General features: G+C 42.3%; 4 protein-coding genes across 4 annotated transcripts; all 4 read right to left on the minus strand.

Annotated features, from left to right (window-relative positions):
• Positions 1–5,881: 5,881 nt before the first annotated feature.
• Positions 5,882–8,617, minus strand: LOC123741898 (P2Y purinoceptor 11-like). Its single transcript, XM_045716181.1, is given in 3 exon segments — positions 5,882–7,225; positions 7,227–7,781; positions 8,397–8,617. Coding segments are annotated over 2 exon segments (945 nt in total). The 5' UTR covers positions 7,694–7,781; positions 8,397–8,617; the 3' UTR covers positions 5,882–6,747.
• A 196-nt stretch (positions 8,618–8,813) lies between these two features.
• LOC106601183 (suppressor of SWI4 1 homolog) lies at positions 8,814–11,237 on the minus strand. The gene is made up of 5 exons (XM_014193166.2): positions 10,209–11,237; positions 9,873–9,951; positions 9,548–9,677; positions 9,305–9,465; positions 8,814–9,183 (listed from the first exon to the last, which is right to left on the minus strand). The coding sequence occupies exons 2-5, from the start codon at positions 9,931–9,933 to the stop codon at positions 8,816–8,818; spliced, it is 720 nt and encodes a 239-aa protein (XP_014048641.1). The 5' UTR covers positions 9,934–9,951; positions 10,209–11,237; the 3' UTR covers positions 8,814–8,815.
• A 2,758-nt stretch (positions 11,238–13,995) lies between these two features.
• LOC106601283 (P2Y purinoceptor 11-like) lies at positions 13,996–16,576 on the minus strand. Its single transcript, XM_014193375.2, has 2 exons — positions 15,929–16,576; positions 13,996–15,313 (listed from the first exon to the last, which is right to left on the minus strand). The coding sequence occupies exon 2, from the start codon at positions 15,216–15,218 to the stop codon at positions 14,034–14,036; it is 1,185 nt and encodes a 394-aa protein (XP_014048850.2). The 5' UTR covers positions 15,219–15,313; positions 15,929–16,576; the 3' UTR covers positions 13,996–14,033.
• Positions 15,308–20,937, minus strand: ppan (peter pan homolog). The gene is made up of 13 exons (XM_014193374.2): positions 20,738–20,937; positions 20,292–20,462; positions 19,959–20,060; positions 19,392–19,442; positions 19,036–19,206; positions 18,764–18,840; positions 18,436–18,543; positions 18,040–18,163; positions 17,642–17,720; positions 17,317–17,446; positions 17,074–17,234; positions 16,657–16,952; positions 15,308–15,313 (listed from the first exon to the last, which is right to left on the minus strand). The coding sequence occupies exons 1-13, from the start codon at positions 20,750–20,752 to the stop codon at positions 15,308–15,310; spliced, it is 1,491 nt and encodes a 496-aa protein (XP_014048849.2). The 5' UTR covers positions 20,753–20,937.
• Between the last annotated feature and the right edge of the window lie 1,598 nt (positions 20,938–22,535).

Here is a 22,535-nt window from a genome sequence, read left to right on the forward strand (position 1 = left end):
GTCTCACACAACAAAAAACCTCTCTGCAGCTGCCACCACAACCTCAATTTTCTGTGATTTACATTACATCCCTGCAGTTCAGTTGATAACCATTGCTATAATTGCTAAAAATCTAATCTTACTGAAACATATATCACTTGTTGGCCTATCCCTCTGTACTGGTACAGATCTACTACTTACACCACTCCTCTCAGGATCCCTCCCCCTTGACCCATCTTCCTCTAATTCCTTCCCTAACTCAGCATATAACAACTACTCTAACCCTGGAAACCTCAACCTGCCTCTCTTGCACCGGACATTTCTGATCCCCAGCCCCATGGGCACCTCTACAATTAACACATACCACTACTTTCCCAAATGCTACAAATTCCTTTGTCTTACACCAAGGAATCTCCCTCCTACACACTCCTACACATGCCCGTAAACAGGGATTATCAACTAGATTCAGCCGCGGGCCAATTTTTTCTTTAGAGCTAGGTCGGGGGGCCAGAACATAATTACAAATAATTTGTAGATTGCAAATTGACCGTAAAATAGAGGTGGTATATAGAAGAGAGCCCTATTTGGTAAAAGACCAAGTCCATATTATGGCAAGAACAGCTCAAATAAGAAAAGAGAAATAACAGTCCGTCATTACTTTAATACATGAAGGTCAGTCAATCCGGAAACTGTCAAGAACTTTTAAACTTTCTTCAACTGTAGTCGCAAAAACCATCACGCGCTATGATGAAAATGGCTCTCATGAGGACCGCCACAGGAAGGAAGACCCAGAGTTACCTCTGCTGCAGAGGATAAATTCATTAGAGTTATCAGCCTCAGAAATTGCAGCCAAAATAAATGCTTCACAGAGTTCAACTAACAGACACATCTCAACATCAACTATTCAGAGACAGTGTGAATCAGGTCTTCATGGTCGAATTACTGCCAAGAAACCACTACTGAGGAGATGTGATGGTGTGGGGTGCATTGCTGGTGACACTGTCAGTGATTTATTTAGAATTCAAGGCACACTTAACCAGCATGGCTACCACAGCATTCTGCAGCGATACTCCATCCCATCTGGTTTGCGCTTAGTGGGACTATCATTAGTTTTTCAACAGGACAATGACCCCCCCAAAAAGCGATTTGTATTATTAGAAAAAAGGTTTGTACCCGTAGGAAACGATTTCTATAAATCGCTTGGCAGCCTCTCATTCGGCCATGTTGATGCCTGCCTTACAAGCCTGCAGAAATTATAATACGGTAACAACCATCGCTTTCTACATGTGAGAACTTTTAGTCTTTTTCTTGTTGTCAAATCCCTGCCAAAAGTCAGGTGACCTTAGCGCTTCCAAATATGGCGTTGCAGGTTTTCCATATCTGTCACAATTCTAACGCAATATATTGATTTACAAATACAAATCAAAAGGTTTTTGTTTGTGGATAATGAATTTCATTTGTGGATAGTGATTTTCATTTGTGGAAAGTGATTTACATTTGTGGATTGGTGATTTACAATTGTGGATTGGTATTTATTTGTACAGATCATGATACACGAATACGTTTGGCATGATATTGATCCCATACTGGTGAGTCAATGAGACAGTGCAGCATGCGTGCACATCGTGACAACTTTTTACCAGTTGTAGGTAGGCTATTTAATATGTTTTCCATAAAACATATTAATGCACTAGAACTGATATAAAAAATGACTTTATGTGTTCTAGAGCTCTTTAGATAAATTCGCCCAGAGGTGGATTAAAGTAAACTGCATTCAAATGTCGACTTTTCTTATGGATAACCGTATCAAGCGAAGGGTTTTACTCATGCTCAGTTCTAGAGTAGCCTAGAATGGCATAGAAATTAATAGCCTACTTGATGGCCAACATATGCAAATGTGGCCTATCATTCTCCACATTTATTGTCAGTTTCATAGTGGACTTTTCCCCCATAAATTCCGTTTCAAATGTCCACTCGCGCAGCGCTCTAGAGTGGACATTTAAAATGGAACTTATAGAGAAAAAGTCCACTATGAAACTGACAATAAATGTGGAGAATGATAGGCCACATTTGCATATGTTGGCAATCAAGTAGGCTGTTAATTTCTATGCCATTCTAGGTTACTGTAACCTACCATTTGACACAGGCAAGGATATTGCCTCCAGTAAGATTGCACCTGAATCAACCATTTATCAGATTATCAAGAACTTCAAGGAGGGTGGTTCAATTGTTGTGAAGAAGGCTTCAGGGCGCCCAAGAAAGTCCCGAAAACGCCAGGACTGTCTCCTAAAGTTGATTCAGCTGCGGGATCGGGGCACCACCAGTACAGAGCTTGCACAGGAATGGCAGCAGGCATGTGTGAGTGCATCTGCACGCACAGTGAGGCAAAGACTTTTGGAGGATGGCCTGGTGTCAAGAAGGGCAGCAAAGAAGCCACTTCTCTCCAGGAAAAACATCAGGGACAGACTGATATTCTGCAAAAGGTACAGGGATTGGACTGCTGAGGACTGGGTTAAGTCATTTTCTCTGATGAATCCCCTTTCTGATTGTTTGGGGCATCCGGAAAAAAGCTTGTCCGGAGAAGACAAGGTGAGCGCTACCATCAGTCCTGTGTCATGCCAACAGTAAAGCATCCTGAGACAATTCATGTGTGGGGTTGCTTCTCAGCCAAGGGAGTGGGCTCACTCACAATTTTGCCTAAGAACACAGCCATGAATAAAGAATGGTACCAGCACATCCTCTGAGAGCAACCTCTCCCAACCATCCAGGAACAGTTATGTGACGTACAATGCCTTTTCCAGCATGATGGAGCACATTGCACAAAGGCAAAAGTGATAACTAAGTGGCTCGGGGAACAAAACATCGATATTTTGGGTCCATGGCCAGGAAACTCCCCAGACCTTAATCCCATTGAGAACTTGTGGTCAATCCTCAAGAGGTGGGTGGACAAACAAAAACCCACAAATTCTGACAAACTCCAAGCATTGATTATGCAAGAATGGGCTGCCATCAGTAAGGATGTGGCCCAGAAGTTAATTGACAGCATGCCAGGGCGGATTGCAGAGGTCTTGAAAAAGAAGGGTCAACACTGCAAATATTGACTCTTTGCATCAACTTCATGTAATTGTCAATAAAAGCCTTTGCCACTTATGAAATGCTTGTAATTATACTTCAGTATTCCATAGTAACATCTGACAAAAATATCTAAAGACACTGAAGCAGCAAACTTTGTGGAAATTAATATTTGTGTCGTTCTCAAAACTTTTGGCCACGACTGTACAGTGGAAGTCGGAAGTCTACATATACTTAGGTTGGGGTCATTAAAACTCGTTTTTCAACCATTCCACAAATTTCTTGTTAACAAACTATAGTTTTGGCAAGTCGGTTAGGACATCTACTTTGTGCATGACACAAGTCATTTTTCCAACAATTGTTTACAGACAGATTATTTCACTTATAATTCACTGTATCACAATTCCAGTGGGTCAGAAGTTTACATACACTAAGTTAACTGTGCCTTTAAACAGCTTAGAAAATTCCTGAAAATGATGTCATGGCTTTAGAAGCTTCTGATAGGCTAATTGACATAATTTGAGTCAATTGGAGGTGTACATGTGGATGTATTTCAAGGCCTACCTTCAAACTCAGTGGCTCTTTGCTCGACATCATGAGAAAATCAAAAGAAATCAGCCAAGACCTCAGAAAAACAATCGTAGACCTCCACAAGTCTGGTTCACCCTTGGGAGAAATTTCCAAACGCTTGAAGGTACCATGTTCATCTGTACAAACAATAGTACGCAAGTATAAGCACCATGGGACCACGCAGCCGTCACATCGCTCAGGAGGAGACGCGTTCTGTCTCCTAGAGATGAACGTACTTTGGTGCGAAAAGTGCAAATCAATCCCAGAACAACAGCAAAGGATCTTGTGAAGATGCTGGAGGAAACGGGTACAAAAGTATCTATATCCACAGTAAAACAAGTCCTATATCGACATAACCTGAAAGGCCACTCAGCAAGGAAGAAGCCACTGCTCCAAAACCGCCATATAAAAGCCAGACTACAGTTTGCAACTGCACATGGGGACAAAGATCATACTTTTTGGAGAAATGTCCTCTGGTCTGATGAAACGAAAATAGAACTGTTTGGCCATAATGACCATCGTTGTGTTTGGAGGAAAAAGGGGGAGGCTTGCAAGCCGAAGAACACCATTCCAACTGTGAAGCACGGGGGTGGCAGCATCATGTTGTGGGGGTGCTTTGCTGCAGGAGGGACTGGTGCACTTCACAAAATAGATGGCACCATGAGGAAGGAACATTATGTGGATATAGTGAAGCAACATCTCAAGACATCAGTCAGGAAGTTAAAGCTTGGTCGCAAATGGGTCTTCCAAATGGACAATGACCCCAAGCATACTTCCAAAGTTGTGGCAAAATGGCTTAAGGACAACAAAGTCAAGGTATTGGAGTGGCCATCACAAAGCCCTGACCTCAATCCTATTGAAACTTTGTGGGCAGAACTGAAAAAGCGTGTGTGAGCAAGGAGGCCTACAAACCTAACTCAGTTACACCAGCTCTGTCAGGAAGAATGGGGCAAAATTCACCCAACTTATTATGGGAAGCTTGTGGAAGGCTACCCGAAATGTTCGACCCAAGTTAAACAATTTAAAGGCAATGCTACCGAATACTAATTGAGGGTACCTAAACTTCTGACCCACTGGGAATGTGATGAAAGAAATAAAAGCTGAAATAAATCATTCTCTCTACTATTTTTCTGACATTTCACATTCTTAAAATAAAGTGGTGATCCTAACTGACCTAAGACAGGGAATTTTTACTTGGATTAAATGTCAGGAATTCTGAAAACCGGAGTTTAAATATATTTGGCTAAGGTGTATGTAAACTTCCAACTTCAACTGTATATTTTTTAATTTAACTAGGCAAGTCAGTTAAGAACAAATTCTTATTTACAATGACACCCTACACCAGCCAAACCCTGACGACGCTGGGACAATTGTACGCCGCCCTATGGGACACCCAATCATGGCCGGTTGTGATACAACCTGGATTTGAACCAGGGTGTCTGTATTGACGCCTCTAGCACTAATAAGATGCAGTGCCTTCGACTGCTGCGCCACTCGGGAGCCAATCAACATTCAGGTCTCGAACCACCCAATTTACAATTATAAACTTTACTAACAAATGTTTGTTTAAATAACATGCAAAACGTGTATATATATAGTGAGGGAAAAAAGTATTTGATCCCCTGCTGATTTTGTACGTTTGCCCACTGCCACGTTCTGACCTGTAAAGGTGTTATTTGTTAGTGTTTAGTTTGGTCAGGACGTGGCAGGGGGTATTTGTTTTATGTGGTTCATGGTGGTTGTGTGTATGTGTCCATGTAGAGAGGGGTATTTGATTTATTAGTCCAGGGTTTTGGTTATTGTTCTATGTTAGTTTATTTCTATGTTCTGTCTAGTCATTTGTATTTCTATGTTTAGTTAATTGGTGTTGGGGCCTTCAATTGGAGGCAGCTGTTTATCGTTGCCTCTGATTGAAGGTCCTATAATTAGGGGTGTGTTTGTATTGTCGATTGTGGGTAGTTGTATTCTGTTTTGTGTTGGTCACATGACAGAACTGTTAGTGTCGTTTTCGTAATTGTATACGTGTTTCATTTTGTTTCTCCTTCTTCAATATTAAAAAAAGAAGATGAGTATACACTTCCCTGTTGCGTCTTGGTCTAAACCCTACGACAATCGTTACACCCACTGACAAAGAAATTATCAGTCTATAATTTTAATGGTAGGTTTATTTGAACAGTGAGAGACAGAATAACAACAACAAAAAATCCAGAAAAAGGGATCAAATACTTTTTTCCCTCACTGTATGTATATATATTTTTATTACTCAACAGGAGGGCTCAAAACAGGTGGGGCTACCTGCCTGAATGACAGGTCGCCACTGCGCCTCCTATACTTCGCCCTGATTCACTTCCATTTCCCCTCCTGTCTTTGATCCTGCGTACAACTCACTCTGCTTACACTTTCTACCATTCTTCTTTAACAAACCATCTCCCTTTTCCCCGCCATTTTTAACTGACTCAAGCTCACCCTATTCCTCCCTCTATATTAGACATCCTCTGCCTCTCTTTTTCTCTCCGTTCTTCCTCCGTATTCCAAGTTTACATCACCTTATGATAATACTGCACTTCTCCTGACATGCATCTTGTTCTTGCCCTCTCAAGGGACGCCATTTAACCGGCTGTCACAATCTCTGTTCAATCAGCACGAACCCATGAGGATGTAGCGCTCAACAGTGCATCCCACTTCTAAAGCAGCTACATCGTCTTAATGTTCTTCTTTATCAATAGCTACAGCGACTCTTTTCAATTTCAAACTAGCACGCTTTTCCATCCACTGTCTCCTAGGGCAGAAAATAGTGGTTATAATAACTTTTTATCCAGTGCTTTTGGTGTTCATATATTTCTCATCATGTGAAAACTGTAAGTTATTATGTTGTAATGTAGCTACATTTCAAATAGTTATTTTGAATATGTTCAATTTCTATTATCTGATGCTGAAATAATGAATATAGAAGAGGGCATAGTTTAGACTTCATGAAAAGAAACATGACTATCAAAAACATCTTACATCAGAACATTGGAAGGAAGTGCATATAGCTGCAGTTATTTACAGATAAGTCATCAACTGTGTGTAACACTTGCTTATCAGAAACACCGTAAGTGCAAGGAGCAGAGAGCATGATTTTGTTCATGTATTATTCATTGCCATATCTGCTGATCTCCTTCCACAGCAGGCCACTCTGATGTTATCAAACACAGCCATGTAGAGCAGTGGATGGATGCACATGTTCAGTGTAGCCAGTCCCTTGGACACCTGGTAGGCCTTGTACACCCAGTCACAGACAGAGCCAAGTTCGTCAACCTTGCGGAAGAAATAGTAGCTCTGGAGGAGGTGATAAGGCACAAAGGAAATGGCATACAGCACAACCACCGCAAACACCATCAGGGCCACCTTCCATTTCTCCAGGGAGGTAATATTTACATTCCTCCACACCCCCCTCAACACTGCGCAGTATGATGCAAATGTGACCAGGAAGGGAATAAAACACCTAGCCACAGACAGAAAGACTTTGTAATACAAGTGAGTGTATGCAACTGCAACTGCATCACTGTTGGTGCAATAGGAGTAGGATACACAACGGGTTTTGTTGCTTCCCCTCTGGACATGTGGAGGCAAACTTCAGCACAGGAGAGGAGATGGCTGTCACAAAGATCCAGATGACGACACTGGCAGCCTTGGCTTTGGCGGGGTTCACATGGTTCCGGCTGAAGAAGGGGTACACAATGGCCACATAGCGGTTCACACTGATACACATGATGAAGTAGATGCTGACATATAGGTTGCAGGTGAAGAGGAAGCGTTCTATCTTACAGACCGCCATCCCAAACAACCAGTTCTCCTGCATGTAGTAGACAATGAGCAGGGGCAGGGTGAGGACATAGAGCAGGTCACTGATGGCCAGGTTACAGGACAGCACCACACCAGTGTGCCAGTTGTTCCTCTCCCTGGTCACCAAGAGTCTCAGGGCAAACAGGTTACCAGCCAACGCCACACAGAACTCAACACCGTACATTGAAGGCAATAACTGCACTTGGAACTTGTCACCATGACAAGAAGAGTTGTAATCCATCATGTTTGTGTATTGATTTCTGTGGGAGATTAGCAAATAGGAGGGGAAAAGGCTGTGCAAACTGGCTCCCAGAAGTGGTATTTGTTCATCTCTGTGGAAGAAAAAGGATAAAGATATTCATTATATTCTGTTCTGAAGTGGAGAACCATTATTTTATGCAGTTCATCCTGATCCCCTAAGGGGAACTTTGCTCTGTGCCAGCCAATACATCAGTCACAATGGTTCATAACATCTATCAGTATCATTCTGTCACAGTACATGTAATAAATTGCTAGTATTAGTAGTGGTTTAAGATACCTTCAGAGCTGTTGTCTTATCAGAAATATACATCTGTGGTCAAAAATAAATATAAACACCCTGCAGTTCTCCATACTAATGTTGTGCAATGGATAGCAAATAATAATCTAAAATACCATGGACCAAGGTTGTGTAAATCTTAAACCAACAGAATGTCTGTCCAAAACACCCCATGGAGCCTAAAACAACTTAAATATAATCTCTCTCTCTAAGAAAAGACACAAGACCGTTTCTGATGTTACTTCTCCAGTCTATTCAACAAACACAAACACCAGAAGTATGCACCAGTATTTAAAAACAGGTGGACAATTATAAACGGTCCACATTTACTCAATTTCTGTCCTTACACTTTACAGATATTTAAATGTATAATGCAATGACCTCAGAATAAAGCCAGATTAGTACTTACTCATTGACAGAAGGATAAAGCTACAGTTCCTGGTGTAGACGTTCACACAGAGACCAGTAGAACTTCCCATGATAGGTTAGTTACATGTACAAAGATTTAAAGCAGTTACTTCCCTTTCTGAACTTCCGCCCCCCCAAATCAAACCCTTTGTAGGCATTTTCAAGAAATGTGATAAACACTGCATGCCCCTTGCTCTATTTGTAGCACAGTACCAAATTAAAATGTCACAACTCAAGTCTCAAGCGCACCAGCCTCGGCTACAGTTTTCACTCACACTTTGAGGTGAAAGCTTGTGGCAGAGGCTACATGAGTCAGCCCCAAGATAAAAAAGCTACACACAATTGAGCTGTACTTTGTATTCAGCAATTTATTTGCCAATGCTTATAACATTTTTATAAACATGTTCACAAGGTACAAAATTACATCATTGCATTTTCATCCAGTCCTCCAGCTGACTTGTTGCTATACCAATGTCCTATCATGAAGGAATACATTCCTCTGTCCTCCAAACCGTTTGCCCCATCCCCAAATGTCTTTCCTCCAAACCTCTTGCCCCCCGGTGACATCTTTCCAAAGGATTTGCCCCCATCCCCAAATTTCTTTCCCTCTTTCTTGTCCCCGTCACCCCCCATTCGGTCTCTGGGTTTCCCTCCTGGACCAGACCTATGAGGTGACGTGGAACCATGTTTGTTTTCCCCGTTGTTGCCAGAGAACGGTTTCCTCTTCTTGAAGGGTCCTCCTAAGGGCCTTACAGGTCTTTGCCTCCTCTTGGCTGCAGGGAACATATCTAGATGGGGAGGGAGAAAAATACATATACAAGGTGATTTTGTCTGCCAAAATAGCACAAAAATATAGTACAACAAAACACAAACTATAGAGACTTGGTTCAGTACTGAAAGAGTACATACCTTCATCTGGCTTCTCCCCTACAGCCTGTCTGTAGTACTCTGCCTCGTCGTCAGATTCAACAACCAGAGGCCTGTTATCCTGGTTCCCAGGATCCTCCACTTCAGGGTCATGCTCTTCCTCCTCCTGGCGCTTCCTCTTGATGCCTGCCATGCTTCTTTTCCTGACATTACAGAAACAAACATCACTGTTCCACTCCAACTCAGGTGGAATGAATAGCAGTTACAATGTGCTTTAACACTCACTTGTTCTTCTCCCGTAACGCTTTCTTTTGAGCAACATCCTGCTCTTGTTTTTTCTTCCGTTCCTGCTTTTCTTTCATCTGCGCCTCTTTTCGGATCAGGATCTCCTGAAGCTCTTCCTCAGTCTTGGCAACTTCAGAAAAGACATTCAGAGTGCCTGTATCAGCATTTCACCATGACCAATCAACAGAGACACCCATTCTCGGTGGATATGTCAGTAAGCGTTTACTTTTTTGTTGTTGAAATATCACAGGTAATCATTGTTATCTTTTCATCATGTACATCCCATGGACAGCTAAATCATCAGGAAGCTGACAGGTGTACTTACTGACTGCATGGTAGAGTATGTTCCCCTCTCCCATTCCCTCCTCGGTCTTCACCAGCTGCATGGTGATGCGTGGGCCAATCTGAAGAGAAAACAAACTGATGCTGTTAAACCCTACCAGAAACTGCTTAAAATGTCACATCACTAGGATCAACTGCTGAAGGCACCATGGTGATAAATGTCAGGATGTGTCAGTGTTTACTTTTGTGAAATATCACAGGTAATCATAGATATATTTTCATCATGTACATCCACCGTAGCCTGCACGGTAGCTAGTTAGCTAATAATACATATGATCTTTTTTTTTTACATTTTCAAAATGTAACAGTATTTACTTACTTCAATAGGTTATCTCAGCCATGTGGACGATTGGAAACAGGGCAGCAAAGTTTGTTTGTCACCAGAGCGTTTTAGCGCATTACCATTTACCTGTGAACAAATTCATGAAACGGAAAATGGATTAAACTATTTACGAAATATTGATGCACTTGTGGAAGTGCTGGTAGCATCAATATTTATTTACTCTTTCAAATGAAAGGGTGATATATGGATCTATAAAGGCATTAATACATGTTTTGATTGATAAGAGCCCATCCCCAGTATTTAATTTGTGACTAGTTGTTTTGGTTATGTGCAATTTTGGCATGTCTTAAGAATAACAAGTGAGCCACCCTGACGCGGCAATTTACCTTGTGCTAGTTTACACAAGCTATTACTTTTTACCATTCTTCTTTAACAAACCATCTCCCTTTTCCCCGCCATTTTTAATCTACTCAAGCCCACCCTATTCCTCCCTCTATATTAGACATCCTCTGCCTCTCTTTTTCTCTCCGTTCTTCCTCCGTATTCCAAGTTTACATCACCTTATGATAATACTGCACTTCTCCTGACATGCATCTTGTTCTTGCCCTCTCAAGGGACGCCATTTAACCGGCTGTCACAATCTCTGTTCAATCAGCACGAACCCATGAGGATGTAGCGCTCAACAGTGCATCCCACTTCTAAAGCAGCTACATCGTCTTAATGTTCTTCTTTATCAATAGCTACAGCGACTCTTTTCAATTTCAAACTAGCACGCTTTTCCATCCACTGTCTCCTAGGGCAGAAAATAGTGGTTATAATAACTTTTTATCCAGTGCTTTTGGTGTTCATATATTTCTCATCATGTGAAAACTGTAAGTTATTATGTTGTAATGTAGCTACATTTCAAATAGTTATTTTGAATATGTTCAATTTCTATTATCTGATGCTGAAATAATGAATATAGAAGAGGGCATAGTTTAGACTTCATGAAAAGAAACATGACTATCAAAAACATCTTACATCAGAACATTGGAAGGAAGTGCATATAGCTGCAGTTATTTACAGATAAGTCATCAACTGTGTGTTTTTTATTTATTTATTTTATTTCACCTTTATTTAACCAGGTAGGCTAGTTGAGAACAAGTTCTAATTTACAACTGTGACCTGGCCAAGATAAAGCAAAGCAGTTAGACACATACAACAACACAGAGTTACACATGGAATAAACAGACATACAATCAATAATACAGTAGGAAAGTCTATATGCAGAGAGTGCAAATGAGGTAAGATAAGGGAGGTAAGGCAATAAACAGGCCATGGTGGCGAAGTAATTACAATTTAGCAATTAAATACTGGAGTGATAGATGTGCAAAAGATGAATGTGCAAGTGGAGATACTGGGGTGCAAAGGAGCAAGATAAATAAATAAATACAGTATGGGGATGAGATATTTGGATGGGCTATTTACAGATGGGCTATGTACAGGTGCAGTGATCTGTGAGCTGCTCTGACAGCTGGTGCTTAAAGTTAGTGAGGGAGATATGAGTCTCCAGCTTTAGTGATTTTTGCAGTTCGTTCCAGTCATTGGCAGCAGAGAACTGGAAGGAAAGGCGGCCAAAGGAGGAATTGGATTGGGGCTGACCAGTGAAATATACCTGCTGGAGCGCGTGCTATGGGTGGGTGTTGCTATGGTGATCAGTGAGCTGAGATAAGGCGGGGCTTTACCTAGCAAAGACTTGTAGATGGCCTGGAGCCAGTGGGTTTGGCGACGAGTATGAAGCAAGGTCCAGCCAACGAGAGCGTACAGGTCGCAGTGGTAGGTAGTATATGGTGCTTTGGTGACAAAACGGATTGCGCTGTGATAGACTGCATCCAGTTTGTTGAGTAGAGTGTTGGAGGCTATTTTGTAAATGACATCGATGAAATCGAGGATCGGTAGGATGGTCAGTTTTATGAGGGTATGTTTGGCAGCATGAGTGAAGGATGCTTTGTTGTGAAATAGGAAGCCAATTCTAGATTTCATTTTGGATTGGAGATGCTTAATGTGAGTCTGGAAGGAGAGTTTACAGTCTAACCAGAAACCTAGGTATTTGTAGTTGTCCACATATTCTAAGTCAGAACCGTCCAGAGTAGTGATGCTGGACGGGCGGGCAGGTGCGGGCAGCGATCGGTTGAAAACCATGCATTTAGTTTTACTTGCATTTAAGAGCAGTTGGAGGTCACAGAAGGAGAGTTGTATGGCATTGAAGCTCGACTGGAGGTTAGTTAACACAGTGTCCAAAGAAGGGCAAGAAGTATACAGAATGGTGTCATCTGTGTAGAGGTGGCTCAGAGAATCACCAGCAGCAAGAGCAACATCATTGATGTATACAGAGAAGAGAGTCAGCCCGAGAATTGAACCCTGTGGCACCCCCATAGAGACTGCCAGAGGTCCGGACAACAGGCCCTCCGATTTAAAACACTGAACTCTATCAGGAATTAGTTGGTGAACCAGGCGAGGCAGTCATTTGAGAAACCAAGGCTTTTGAGTCTGCCGATAAGAATGTGGTGATTGACAGAGTCGAAAGCCTTGGCCAGGTTGATGAATACAGCTGCACAGTATTGTCTCTTATCGATGGCGGTTATGATATCGTTTAGGACCTTGAGCGTGGCTGAGGTGCACCCATGACCAGTTCTGAAACCAGATTGCATAGCAGAGAAGGTACGGTGGGATTCGAAATGGTTGGTTATCTGTTGTTAACTTGGCTTTCGAAGACCTTAGAAAGGATAGATATAGGTCTGTAGCAGTTTGGGTCTAGAGTGTTTCCCCCTTTGAAGAGGGGGATGGCTGCGGCAGCTTTCCATTCTCTGGGAATCTCAGACGATATGAAAGAGAGGTTGAACAGGCTAGTAATAGGGGTTGAATGTCACAGTTGTCGTAGTGATGAGACCAAAACGCAGCAGGTATGTGTATGCTCATCTTGACGTTTAATAAATTCAAAATGAACACCAAAATAACAAAAGAACGAACGATCAACAAAACAGTCTGGCAAGGCACAAGGCTAAACACAGAACAATCTCCCACAAATGACAAACACAAACACACCCTAATATATGGGACTCTCAATTAACCAAACATAGAAACAGACACACTAGACTAAACATAGAATACATGAAAATCAAACAGTGCCCAAAAACCCCGGAATACTTCAATCAAATGCCCCTTCAACAAACACACCACCCCGAACCACATAAAACGAATACCCTCTGCCACGTCCTGACCAAACTACAATGACAATTAACCTTTATACGGGCCAGGACGTGACATTGAAACAATTTCGGCAGATAATTTTAGAAAGAGAGGGTCCAGATTGTCAAGCCCGGCTGATTTGTAGGGGTCCAGATTTTGCAGCTCTTTCAGAACATCAGCTATCTGGATTTGGGTGAAGGAGAAATGGGGGAGGCTTGGGTGAGTTGCTTTGGGGGGTGCAGGGCTGTTGACCGGGGTAGGGGTAGCCAGGTGGAAGGCATGGCCAGCCGTAGAAAAATGCTTGTTGAAATAATCAATTATAGTGGATGTATCGGTGGTGACATTGTTTCCTAGCCTCAGTGCAGTGGGCACCTGGGAGGAGGTGCTCTTATTCTCCATGGACTTTACAGTGTCCCAGAACTTTTTTGAGTTTGTGCTACAGGATGCACATTTCTGTTTGAAAAAGCTAGCCTTAGCTTTTCTAACTGCCTGTGTATATTTGTTCCTAACCTCCCTGAAAAGTTGCATATCACGGGGGCTATTCGATGCTAATGCAGAACGCCACAGGATGTTTTTGTGCTGGTCAAGGGCAGTCAGGTCTGGAGTGAACCAAGGGCTATATCTGTTCCTGGTTCAACATTTTTTGAATGGGGCATGCTTATTTAAGATGGTGAGGAAGGCACTTTTAAAGAATAACAAGGCATCCTCTACTGACGGGATGATGTCAATATCCTTCCAGGATACCCGGGCCAGGTCGATTAGAAAGGCCTGCTCGCTGAAGTGTTTTAGGGAGCATTTGACCGCAGACCCATTACGGGGTAACACTTGCTTATCAGAAACACCATAAGTGCAGGCATCCAAAGAGCAGAGAGAGCATGATTTTGTTAATGTATTATTCATTGCCATATCTGCTGATCTCCTTCCACAGCAGGCCACTCTGATGTTATCAAACACAGCCATGTAGAGCAGTGGATGGATGCACATGTTCAGTGTAGCCAGTCCCTTGGACACCTGGTAGGCCTTGTACACCCAGTCACAGACAGAGCCAAGTTCGTCAACCTTGCGGAAGAAATAGTAGCTCTGGAGGAGGTGATAAGGCACAAAGGAAATGGCATACAGCACAACCACCGCAAACACCATCAGGGCCACCTTCCATTTCTCCAGGGAGGTAATATTTACATTCCTCCACACCCCCCTCAACACTGCGCAGTATGATGCAAATGTGACCAGGAAGGGAATAAAACACCTAGCCACAGACAGAAAGACTTTGTAATACAAGTGAGTGTATGCAACTGCAACTGCATCACTGTTGGTGCAATAGGAGTAGGATACACAACGGGTTTTGTTGCTTCCCTCTGGACATGTGGAGGCAAACTTCAGCACAGGAGAGGAGATGGCTGTCACAAAGATCCAGATGACGACACTGGCAGCCTTGGCTTTGGCGGGGTTCACATGGTTCCGGCTGAAGAAGGGGTACACAATGGCCACATAGCGGTTCACACTGATACACATGATGAAGTAGATGCTGACATATAGGTTGCAGGTGAAGAGGAAGCGTTCTATCTTACAGACCGCCATCCCAAACAACCAGTTCTCCTGCATGTAGTAGACAATGAGCAGGGGCAGGGTGAGGACATAGAGCAGGTCACTGATGGCCAGGTTACAGGACAGCACCACACCAGTGTGCCAGTTGTTCCTCTCCCTGGTCACCAAGAGTCTCAGGGCAAACAGGTTACCAGCCAACGCCACACAGAACTCAACACCGTACATTGAAGGCAATAACTGCACTTGGAACTTGTCACCATGACAAGAAGACATCCATCATGTTTGTGTATTGATTTCTGTGGGAGATTAGCAAATAGGAGGGGAAAAGGCTGTGCAAACTGGCTCCCAAAAGTGGTATTTGTTCATCTCTGTGGAAGAAAAAGGATAAAGATACTTATTATATTCTGTTCTGAAGTGGAGAACCATTCTTTTATGCAGTTCATCCTGATCCCCTAAGGGGAACTTTGCTCTGTGCCAGCCAATACATCAGTCACAATGGTTCATAACATCAATCAGTATCATTCTGTCACAGTACATGTAATAAATTGCTAGTATTAGTAGTGGTTTAAGATACCTTCTGAGCTGTTGTCTTATCAGAAATATACATCTGTGGTCAAAAATAAATATAAACACACTGCAGTTCTCCATACGAATGTTGTGCAATGGATAGCAAATAATAATCTAAAATACCATGGACCAAGGTTGTGTAAATCTTAAACCAACAGAATGTCTGTCCAAAACACCCCATGGAGCCTAAAACAACTTAAATATAATCTCTCTCTCTAAGAAAAGACACAAGACCGTTTCTGATGTTACTTCTCCAGTCTATTCAACAAACACAAACACCAGAAGTATGCACCAGTATTCAAAAACAGGTGGACAATTATAAACGGTCCACATTTACTCAATTTCTGTCCTTACACTTTACAGATATTTAAATGTATAATGCAATGACCTCAGAATAAAGCCAGATTTGTACTTACTCATTGACAGAAGGATAAAGCTACAGTTCCTGGTGTAGACGTTCACACAGAGACCAGTAGAACTTCCCATGATAGATTAGTTACATGTACAAAGATTTAAAGCAGTTACTTCCCTTTCTGAACTTCCGCCCCCCCAAATCAACCCCTTTGTAGGCATTTTCAAGAAATGTGATAAACACTGCCTGCCCCTTGTTCTATTTGTAGCACAGTACCAAATGAAAATGTGACAACTCTATGGAACGCCGTTTGGACAGCTCATTTTACCTCGGAAAAACAGAAGTTGAGTGAACGTCTGTCATCAGTACCTGGGAGGTGGGCGGAGTCCAAATGACCTTTATGCAAATCTTTTTGACACGCAAAGACCCAAACGGCGTTCCATACTCAAGTCTCAAGCGCACCAGCCTCGGCTACAGTTTGCACTCACACTTTGAGGTGAAAGCTTGTGGCAGAGGCTACATGAGTCAGCCCCAAGAGAAAAAGGCTACACACAATTGAGCTGCACTTTGTATTCAGCAATTTATTTGCCAATGCTAAAACATTTTTTATAAACATGTTCACAAGGTACAAAATGACATCAATTCATTTTCATCTAGTCCTCCAGCTGACTTGTTGCTATACCAATGTCCTATCATGAAGGAATGCATTCCTCTGTTCTCCCCCCCGCGCCCTTTCCCACCCACCCCGGTTCCGGGCGCCCCCCCCCTTTTTCCCCCAGCACAGCGCCTCACCATCCATTCCTCCAAACCGTTTTTGCCCCCATCCCCAAATTTCTTTCCTCCCAACCTCTTGCCCCCCGGTGACATCTTTCCAAAAGATTTGCCCCCATCCCCAAATTTCTTTCCCTCTTTCCTGTCCACGTCACCCCCCATTCGGTCTCTGGGTTTCCCTCCTGGACCAGACCTATGAGGTGACTTGGAACCATATTTGTTTTTCCTGTCGTCGCCAGAGAACGGTTTCCTCTTCTTGAAGGGTCCTCCTGAGGGCCTTTCAGGTCTTTGCCTCCTCTTGGCTGCAGGGAACATATCTAGATGGGGAGGGAGAAAAATAAATATAGAAGGTGATTTTGTCTGCCAAAATAGTACAAAAATATAGTACAACAAAACACAAACTATAGAGACTTGGTTCAGTACTGAAAGAGTACATACCTTCATCTGGCTCCTCCCCTACAGCCTGTCTGTAGTACTCTGCCTCGTCGTCAGATTCAACAACCGGAGGCCTGTTATCCTGGTTCCCAGGATCCTCCACTTCAGGGTCATGCTCTTCCTCCTCCTGGCGCTTCCTCTTGATGCCTGCCATGCTTCTTTTCCTGACATTACAGAAACAAACATCACTGTTCCACTCCAACTCAGGTGGAATGAATAGCAGTTACAATGCGCTATAACACTCACTTGTTCTCCTCCCGTAACGCTTTCTTTTGAGCAACATCCTGCTCTTGTTTTTTCTTCCGTTCCTGCTTTTCTTTCATCTGCGCCTCTTTTCGGATCAGGATCTCCTGAAGCTCTTCCTCAGTCTTGGCAACTTCAAAAAAGACATTCAGAGTGCCTGTATCAGCATTTCACCATGACCAATCAACAGAGACACCCATTCTCGGTGGATATGTCAGTAAGCGTTTACTTTTTTGTTGTTGAAATATCACAGGTAATCATTGTTATCTTTTCATCATGTACATCCCATGGACAGCTAAATCATCAGGAAGCTGACAGGTGTACTTACTGACTGCATGGTAGAGTATGTTCCCCTCTCCCATTCCCTCCTCGATCTTCACCAGCTGCATGGTGATGCGTGGGCCAATCTGAAGAGAAAACAAACTGATGCTGTTAAACCCTACCAGAAACTGCTTAAAATGTCACATCACTAGGATCAACTGCTGAAGGCACCATGGTGATAAATGTCAGGATGTGTCAGTAAGCGTTTACTTTTGTGAAATATCACAGGTAATCATAGATATCTTTTCATCATGTACATCCCATGGACAGAAAATTACAAGACAAACTGATGCTATAAACCTAGCATTTATAGTCACTCCCAACACAGGCGTAGACAAATCTATTGAAACACTGGTTACAATGTAATATCAGTAAGATCAGCCACTAAGTCACCATGGTAATCACCTCAGTCAGTCTCACAGCGCTCTGTTGAGACGCCATGTTACCACGCCCGGAGTAGATCTGTGGCAGTTCCGTTATGTTGTGATCTCCATCTTGCTCTGCTTCACTTTCTGAAAGATTAGCCCCTCTGAAAGTAAGTTAGCAGGGTAAGAGAACACATAACAGCTGGCCAAATGTAAACAACCATGCACTACACAGTAGGGTGCATCAGAATTACTTTGTAGGTAGATCACTTCACAGCCAGCAGACAAGGTAGTATCACCCAAATAACATTATGAAACAGCTCAAATTCATCAAAGCAATATCGACAACCCAAACACATGCAGATAGAACAGATAGATCAAGTACAACAGGAGATACTCTGCAGTCTGCAAGGACTATAACAGACAGGGCTCTTACTTCATCAGCAGCTCACTGATGTCCTCAAACTTGCTCATGTTGGGGAACTTTTCCTGCATCAGCTTCTTCACTCCTCTACTCATGCCCACAGGGACTACTTTCAGGCTGCTGCAGAGGGGGACAGGGAGAAGGACGAGTGTGAACTGAACCATTTCGTCAGCTACGGGGGGGATTCTGCATTATGGGCGCATCAGTGCGTTTACTTTGAATATACATCACTAAACAGTCAATTCACAATCTGTCATCCTCTGAGCCCAAGCAGTCTTCCTATAGAGTAACCAAGCCACCTTGAATTAAAATGAGTGCACAAAATATCTTGTATACGTACTAATGGCGAAATTCAATTTCTTGAGACACTGGATCGTAGTTCAGCAAAACACATCTCTTTATGGCGTTGAGGGCTACCTACAAGAAGCAAACTTGTTAAAATGCATACTAACCCGATTCTCGTCAATATAATAAGAGGATAAAAGGATTGTGGGAGATCAGAAAGCGTTTACTTTTGAGTGATCGTCACAGATAATCAGAAGACTATACTATCATCATATTTCACAAATCCTCAAACCAGCAAAAATCCAGGAACTGGTGCCTTTGACATACCTTGTGCACATTGATGGAAGGGAACATGTTTTGGAACATGGTGGCCATAAGTTTGACATGCATGCCCTCCGAGCCAAAGTTATTGAGGACCAGCAGTGGATGATGTGTGAACTGCTGTTCATGCATTCTGTGCCTCTTCAGTGACGAGACCACATCTTTAATAAGGGAGTACTGAAAACGATTAAGAACATATTCAGGAAAAGCAATTGAAGCCCAAAACCCCATATTTGAGTGTTTCTAGTATTGGGGCTCATCAGTGCGTTTACTTTGAACATATATCACCGAACAGTCACGTCAAAATCTGTCTTCCTTTGAGCCCATTTCTTCCAGTAAGTCATATGGGTTTGTGTACTCACTTTGGTCACCCGGAAATGGAGCATAGGGCCTTTGGGCAGCCGAGCAAGCCTCTGGAAAGAGAAAAAAATTACTCATACACTTGCTAATTTTCCATTAGGATGTAGTAAACAGCCCAACTGTAGATATTGATGCATCAGTGATAAAACATCTTAATCATGAATTCAGATATTCTCATAACTCATCATCTGCATCAGCAATTGGAATAACCAAGGAGGTGGCTGACACAGCATATAGTTAGTTCATTGATCAACAGCGATAAATCATAAAGCTATTCCCTTTGCCTGCCTTTGAAAAGACCAAGGGTTTAGAGCAGCTGCAGTGTCTACTGTTAAAGCCCCTCGTGGTACAGTAACATTACGCCAATTCTGTTGCAAAATAAATGGTTTACTCCAAACAAAACCTTTTAAGGGTAAAAATAAAATATACTTTTTTGACAAGAAAAATAAGAGTTTCTACTGGACAAATTCAAGTATGTCCCTCCCTGTTTAATTTGCTTCAGTTTGGTTCTTAAACAGTAAAACGGTTTCAGTAATGAATACACCCCTGGTGTTTGCAGATTTATTTACCATGTTGACACTGCTGGGCGTCTTGGTGAAGATCATGAAGTGTGTCACTCCCAGTGGCCCTGCTACAGCCACAAAGTCCTTCAGCACATTCTTCCTCCTCACCTGTCAATCACAAGCAGGCAAGACCTCAAATGCAATCCATTATGAGCCAAGACGCACTTCTATGTATAAACTCAGAGCAGTGGTTGAAAGTGCAAGATCACAGAAGTATTATGATACTTTTATTAAAATTAACAAATATAGTAAGTAACAAATGTGGCATGCAGTAACGTCACTTTGATTCAAGTCAGTTATAAATACCAGTTTTGAGTTTCATGACATAAACAAGCGGACCTTAAGGGATTCTGCAGTGTAGGGCTCCATGACGCGCCGCATGTCCTCCACTAGCTGACCGACATTCTTGCCGACTTGGCCACGGTGAAACACGAAGGAGTGAGGGACCGCACCGAACACCTCTTCCGCCACATGGTTCGCACTCAAACGTGACTTCTTCTGGTTTTTGGTCTGAAATTGAATTAACACGTTCGTTTAAATAACCAAGATACTTCGCTATGTTACGAGCTAACGCAGTTGTGGATGTAATCAGTTACAAATATTTTAATCATTGTTCAGATATTCTCATAAAAACATCATTTTCATCCACCTAACTACACATCCACATGCTGATGAGACAATATTCAATATAGTTACCAGTCACTTTATTCAGTTTACAATAATCTGAATCGTGTTAATAATTAGATAGCTAGTTAACGTTAGCCAAAAACTACTTAACAGCTTACCTTTGACTTTCCCATAATGGCAGTTTAACAAAACAATATAATAGAGTCAATAATATAAAACGTCGCTAATGAACCTAACTATCTAAATGTAAAAAGCGAGCAAGCTCGGTTATGCCTCTCTGTGTCCTCCATTTCAATCAGTTACTGCTCTTCAACCACGTGGATCTCACTGCGCCGGCGCGTTGTGTGTCACATTGAAAAACGTTCGTCTTATTCAAATGCCTAACCAAACTTTTGTTCTCAGCTTCCAGCGTGTGTATTTGGCAACCGAACTGGTGTTGATAGAGGAATTTAAAGAACATTTGCAATATGAAGTCCAAAAGGTAAAACTTCATTTTAAGGGGTCCTTATTACAGTGTAATTACAGTGTAGTGTAGTTAATTGTAATAACTCATAGTTACACTGTAATAACATGTAACTGGTGGTAATTGCATTCTGTAATTACAGAGGCGTAACAACAAATGCTTGTTACCATGTTTGTTACAAAGGGGCAAGTTTCCACTAAATTCAACAATTTAGTGTTTCAATTCAGCAATTTAGTATTTAGTTTCTTCTCAGCTGCATCCGATCCAGTAATAACTGTCACAAGGTTGTAATCTCTTGTGGACAGATGCGCTGGGTGTCCGAGATTACATAAATTGAATGCTCAATAGTCTCTAATTACCAACCCGTCAATCCGCACCCTTCGGAATCTCCAAATGAAATCAAATGTTATTGGTCACATACACATGTTTAGCAGATGTTATTGCGGGTGTACGAAATGCTTGTTTCTAGCTCCAACAGTGCAGTAATATCTAACAATTCATAACAATACACACAAACCTAAAAGTAAAAGAATGGAATTAAGGAATATATAAATATTAGGACGAGCAATGTCGGAGTGGCATAGACTAAAATACAGTAGAATAGAATACAGTATATACATATGAGATGAGTAAACTAAAAATATGTAAACATTATTAAAGTGACTAGTGTTCCATTATTAAAGTGGCCAGTGATTTCAAGTCTATGTATATAGGGCAGCAGCCTCTAAGGAGCAAGGTTATGTAACCAGGTGGAAGCAGCAAAGTGATGGCTATTTAACAGTCTGATGGCTTTGAGATAGAAGCTGCTCCACTCAATGTTGTTTCTTGCACTTGCCCCCAAAGTGTACCATCTGGGTTAACTTGGTTGAGTTTATAAAAACATGTTATATCATGGCTCAGGCTAAGACCCAGATGCAGACACAGGAGGCAGATAGTACGAGTCTCAGAGTTTATTATAGTACAAGGGGCAGGCAATCGGTAGGTCAAGGCAGGCAAAGGGTCGTAATCCAAATCAGAGTCAGGCAGGTACAGGACTGCAGGCAGGATCAGGACAGGCAGAACTGGGAAGACTAGGAAAAACAAAACACTAACGCACGGAAATATGCGGGTAGGATTTGACGGGACAAGACAAACTGGCAACAGACAAACAGAAAACGCAGGTATAAATACACAGAGATAATGGGGACAAATGGGAGACACCTGGTGGAGGGTGGAGACAAGCACAAGACAGGTGAAACAGATCAGGGTGTGACAGTTATATATAAATCAACCTCACTGACTGGGGTCTACCATATGGGTGACATTCCAGATTATAATACAAAAATAATGTATAATTAATGTTTACGCTACCCATTATGAAAACCTGAATCTCCTTGCCATCCAAGTAAGAAGATAAGAGCATCCTGACTGTTTGCATCACTGCCTGGTAAGGCAATTGCTCGTCCTCCGACCGCAAGGCACTACAGAGGGTAGTGCGTGCGGCCCAGTACATC

This window comes from Salmo salar, chromosome ssa03 (genome assembly GCF_905237065.1).
Source record: "Salmo salar chromosome ssa03, Ssal_v3.1, whole genome shotgun sequence".
In the NCBI taxonomy this organism is placed as follows: Eukaryota; Metazoa; Chordata; class Actinopteri; order Salmoniformes; family Salmonidae; genus Salmo; species Salmo salar.

Coding starts and splice junctions, on each gene's coding strand:
- LOC106601183 (XM_014193166.2), bottom strand. CDS start 9,933: ATGCAGCTGGTGAAGACCGAGGAGGGAATGGGAGAGGGGAACATACTC. Junction 9,678..9,872: donor CATACTCTACCATGCAGTCA/GTAAGTACACCT, acceptor TCTTTTCTGAAG/TTGCCAAGACTGAGGAAGAG. Junction 9,184..9,304: donor AGGGGAGAAGCCAGATGAAG/GTATGTACTCTT, acceptor CTCCCCATCTAG/ATATGTTCCCTGCAGCCAAG.
- LOC106601283 (XM_014193375.2), bottom strand. CDS start 15,218: ATGTCTTCTTGTCATGGTGACAAGTTCCAAGTGCAGTTATTGCCTTCA.
- ppan (XM_014193374.2), bottom strand. Junction 20,061..20,291: donor ACACTGCAGAATCCCTTAAG/GTCCGCTTGTTT, acceptor TGTGATTGACAG/GTGAGGAGGAAGAATGTGCT. Junction 18,544..18,763: donor GAAATTGAATTTCGCCATTA/GTACGTATACAA, acceptor CCCCCTCTGCAG/CAGCCTGAAAGTAGTCCCTG.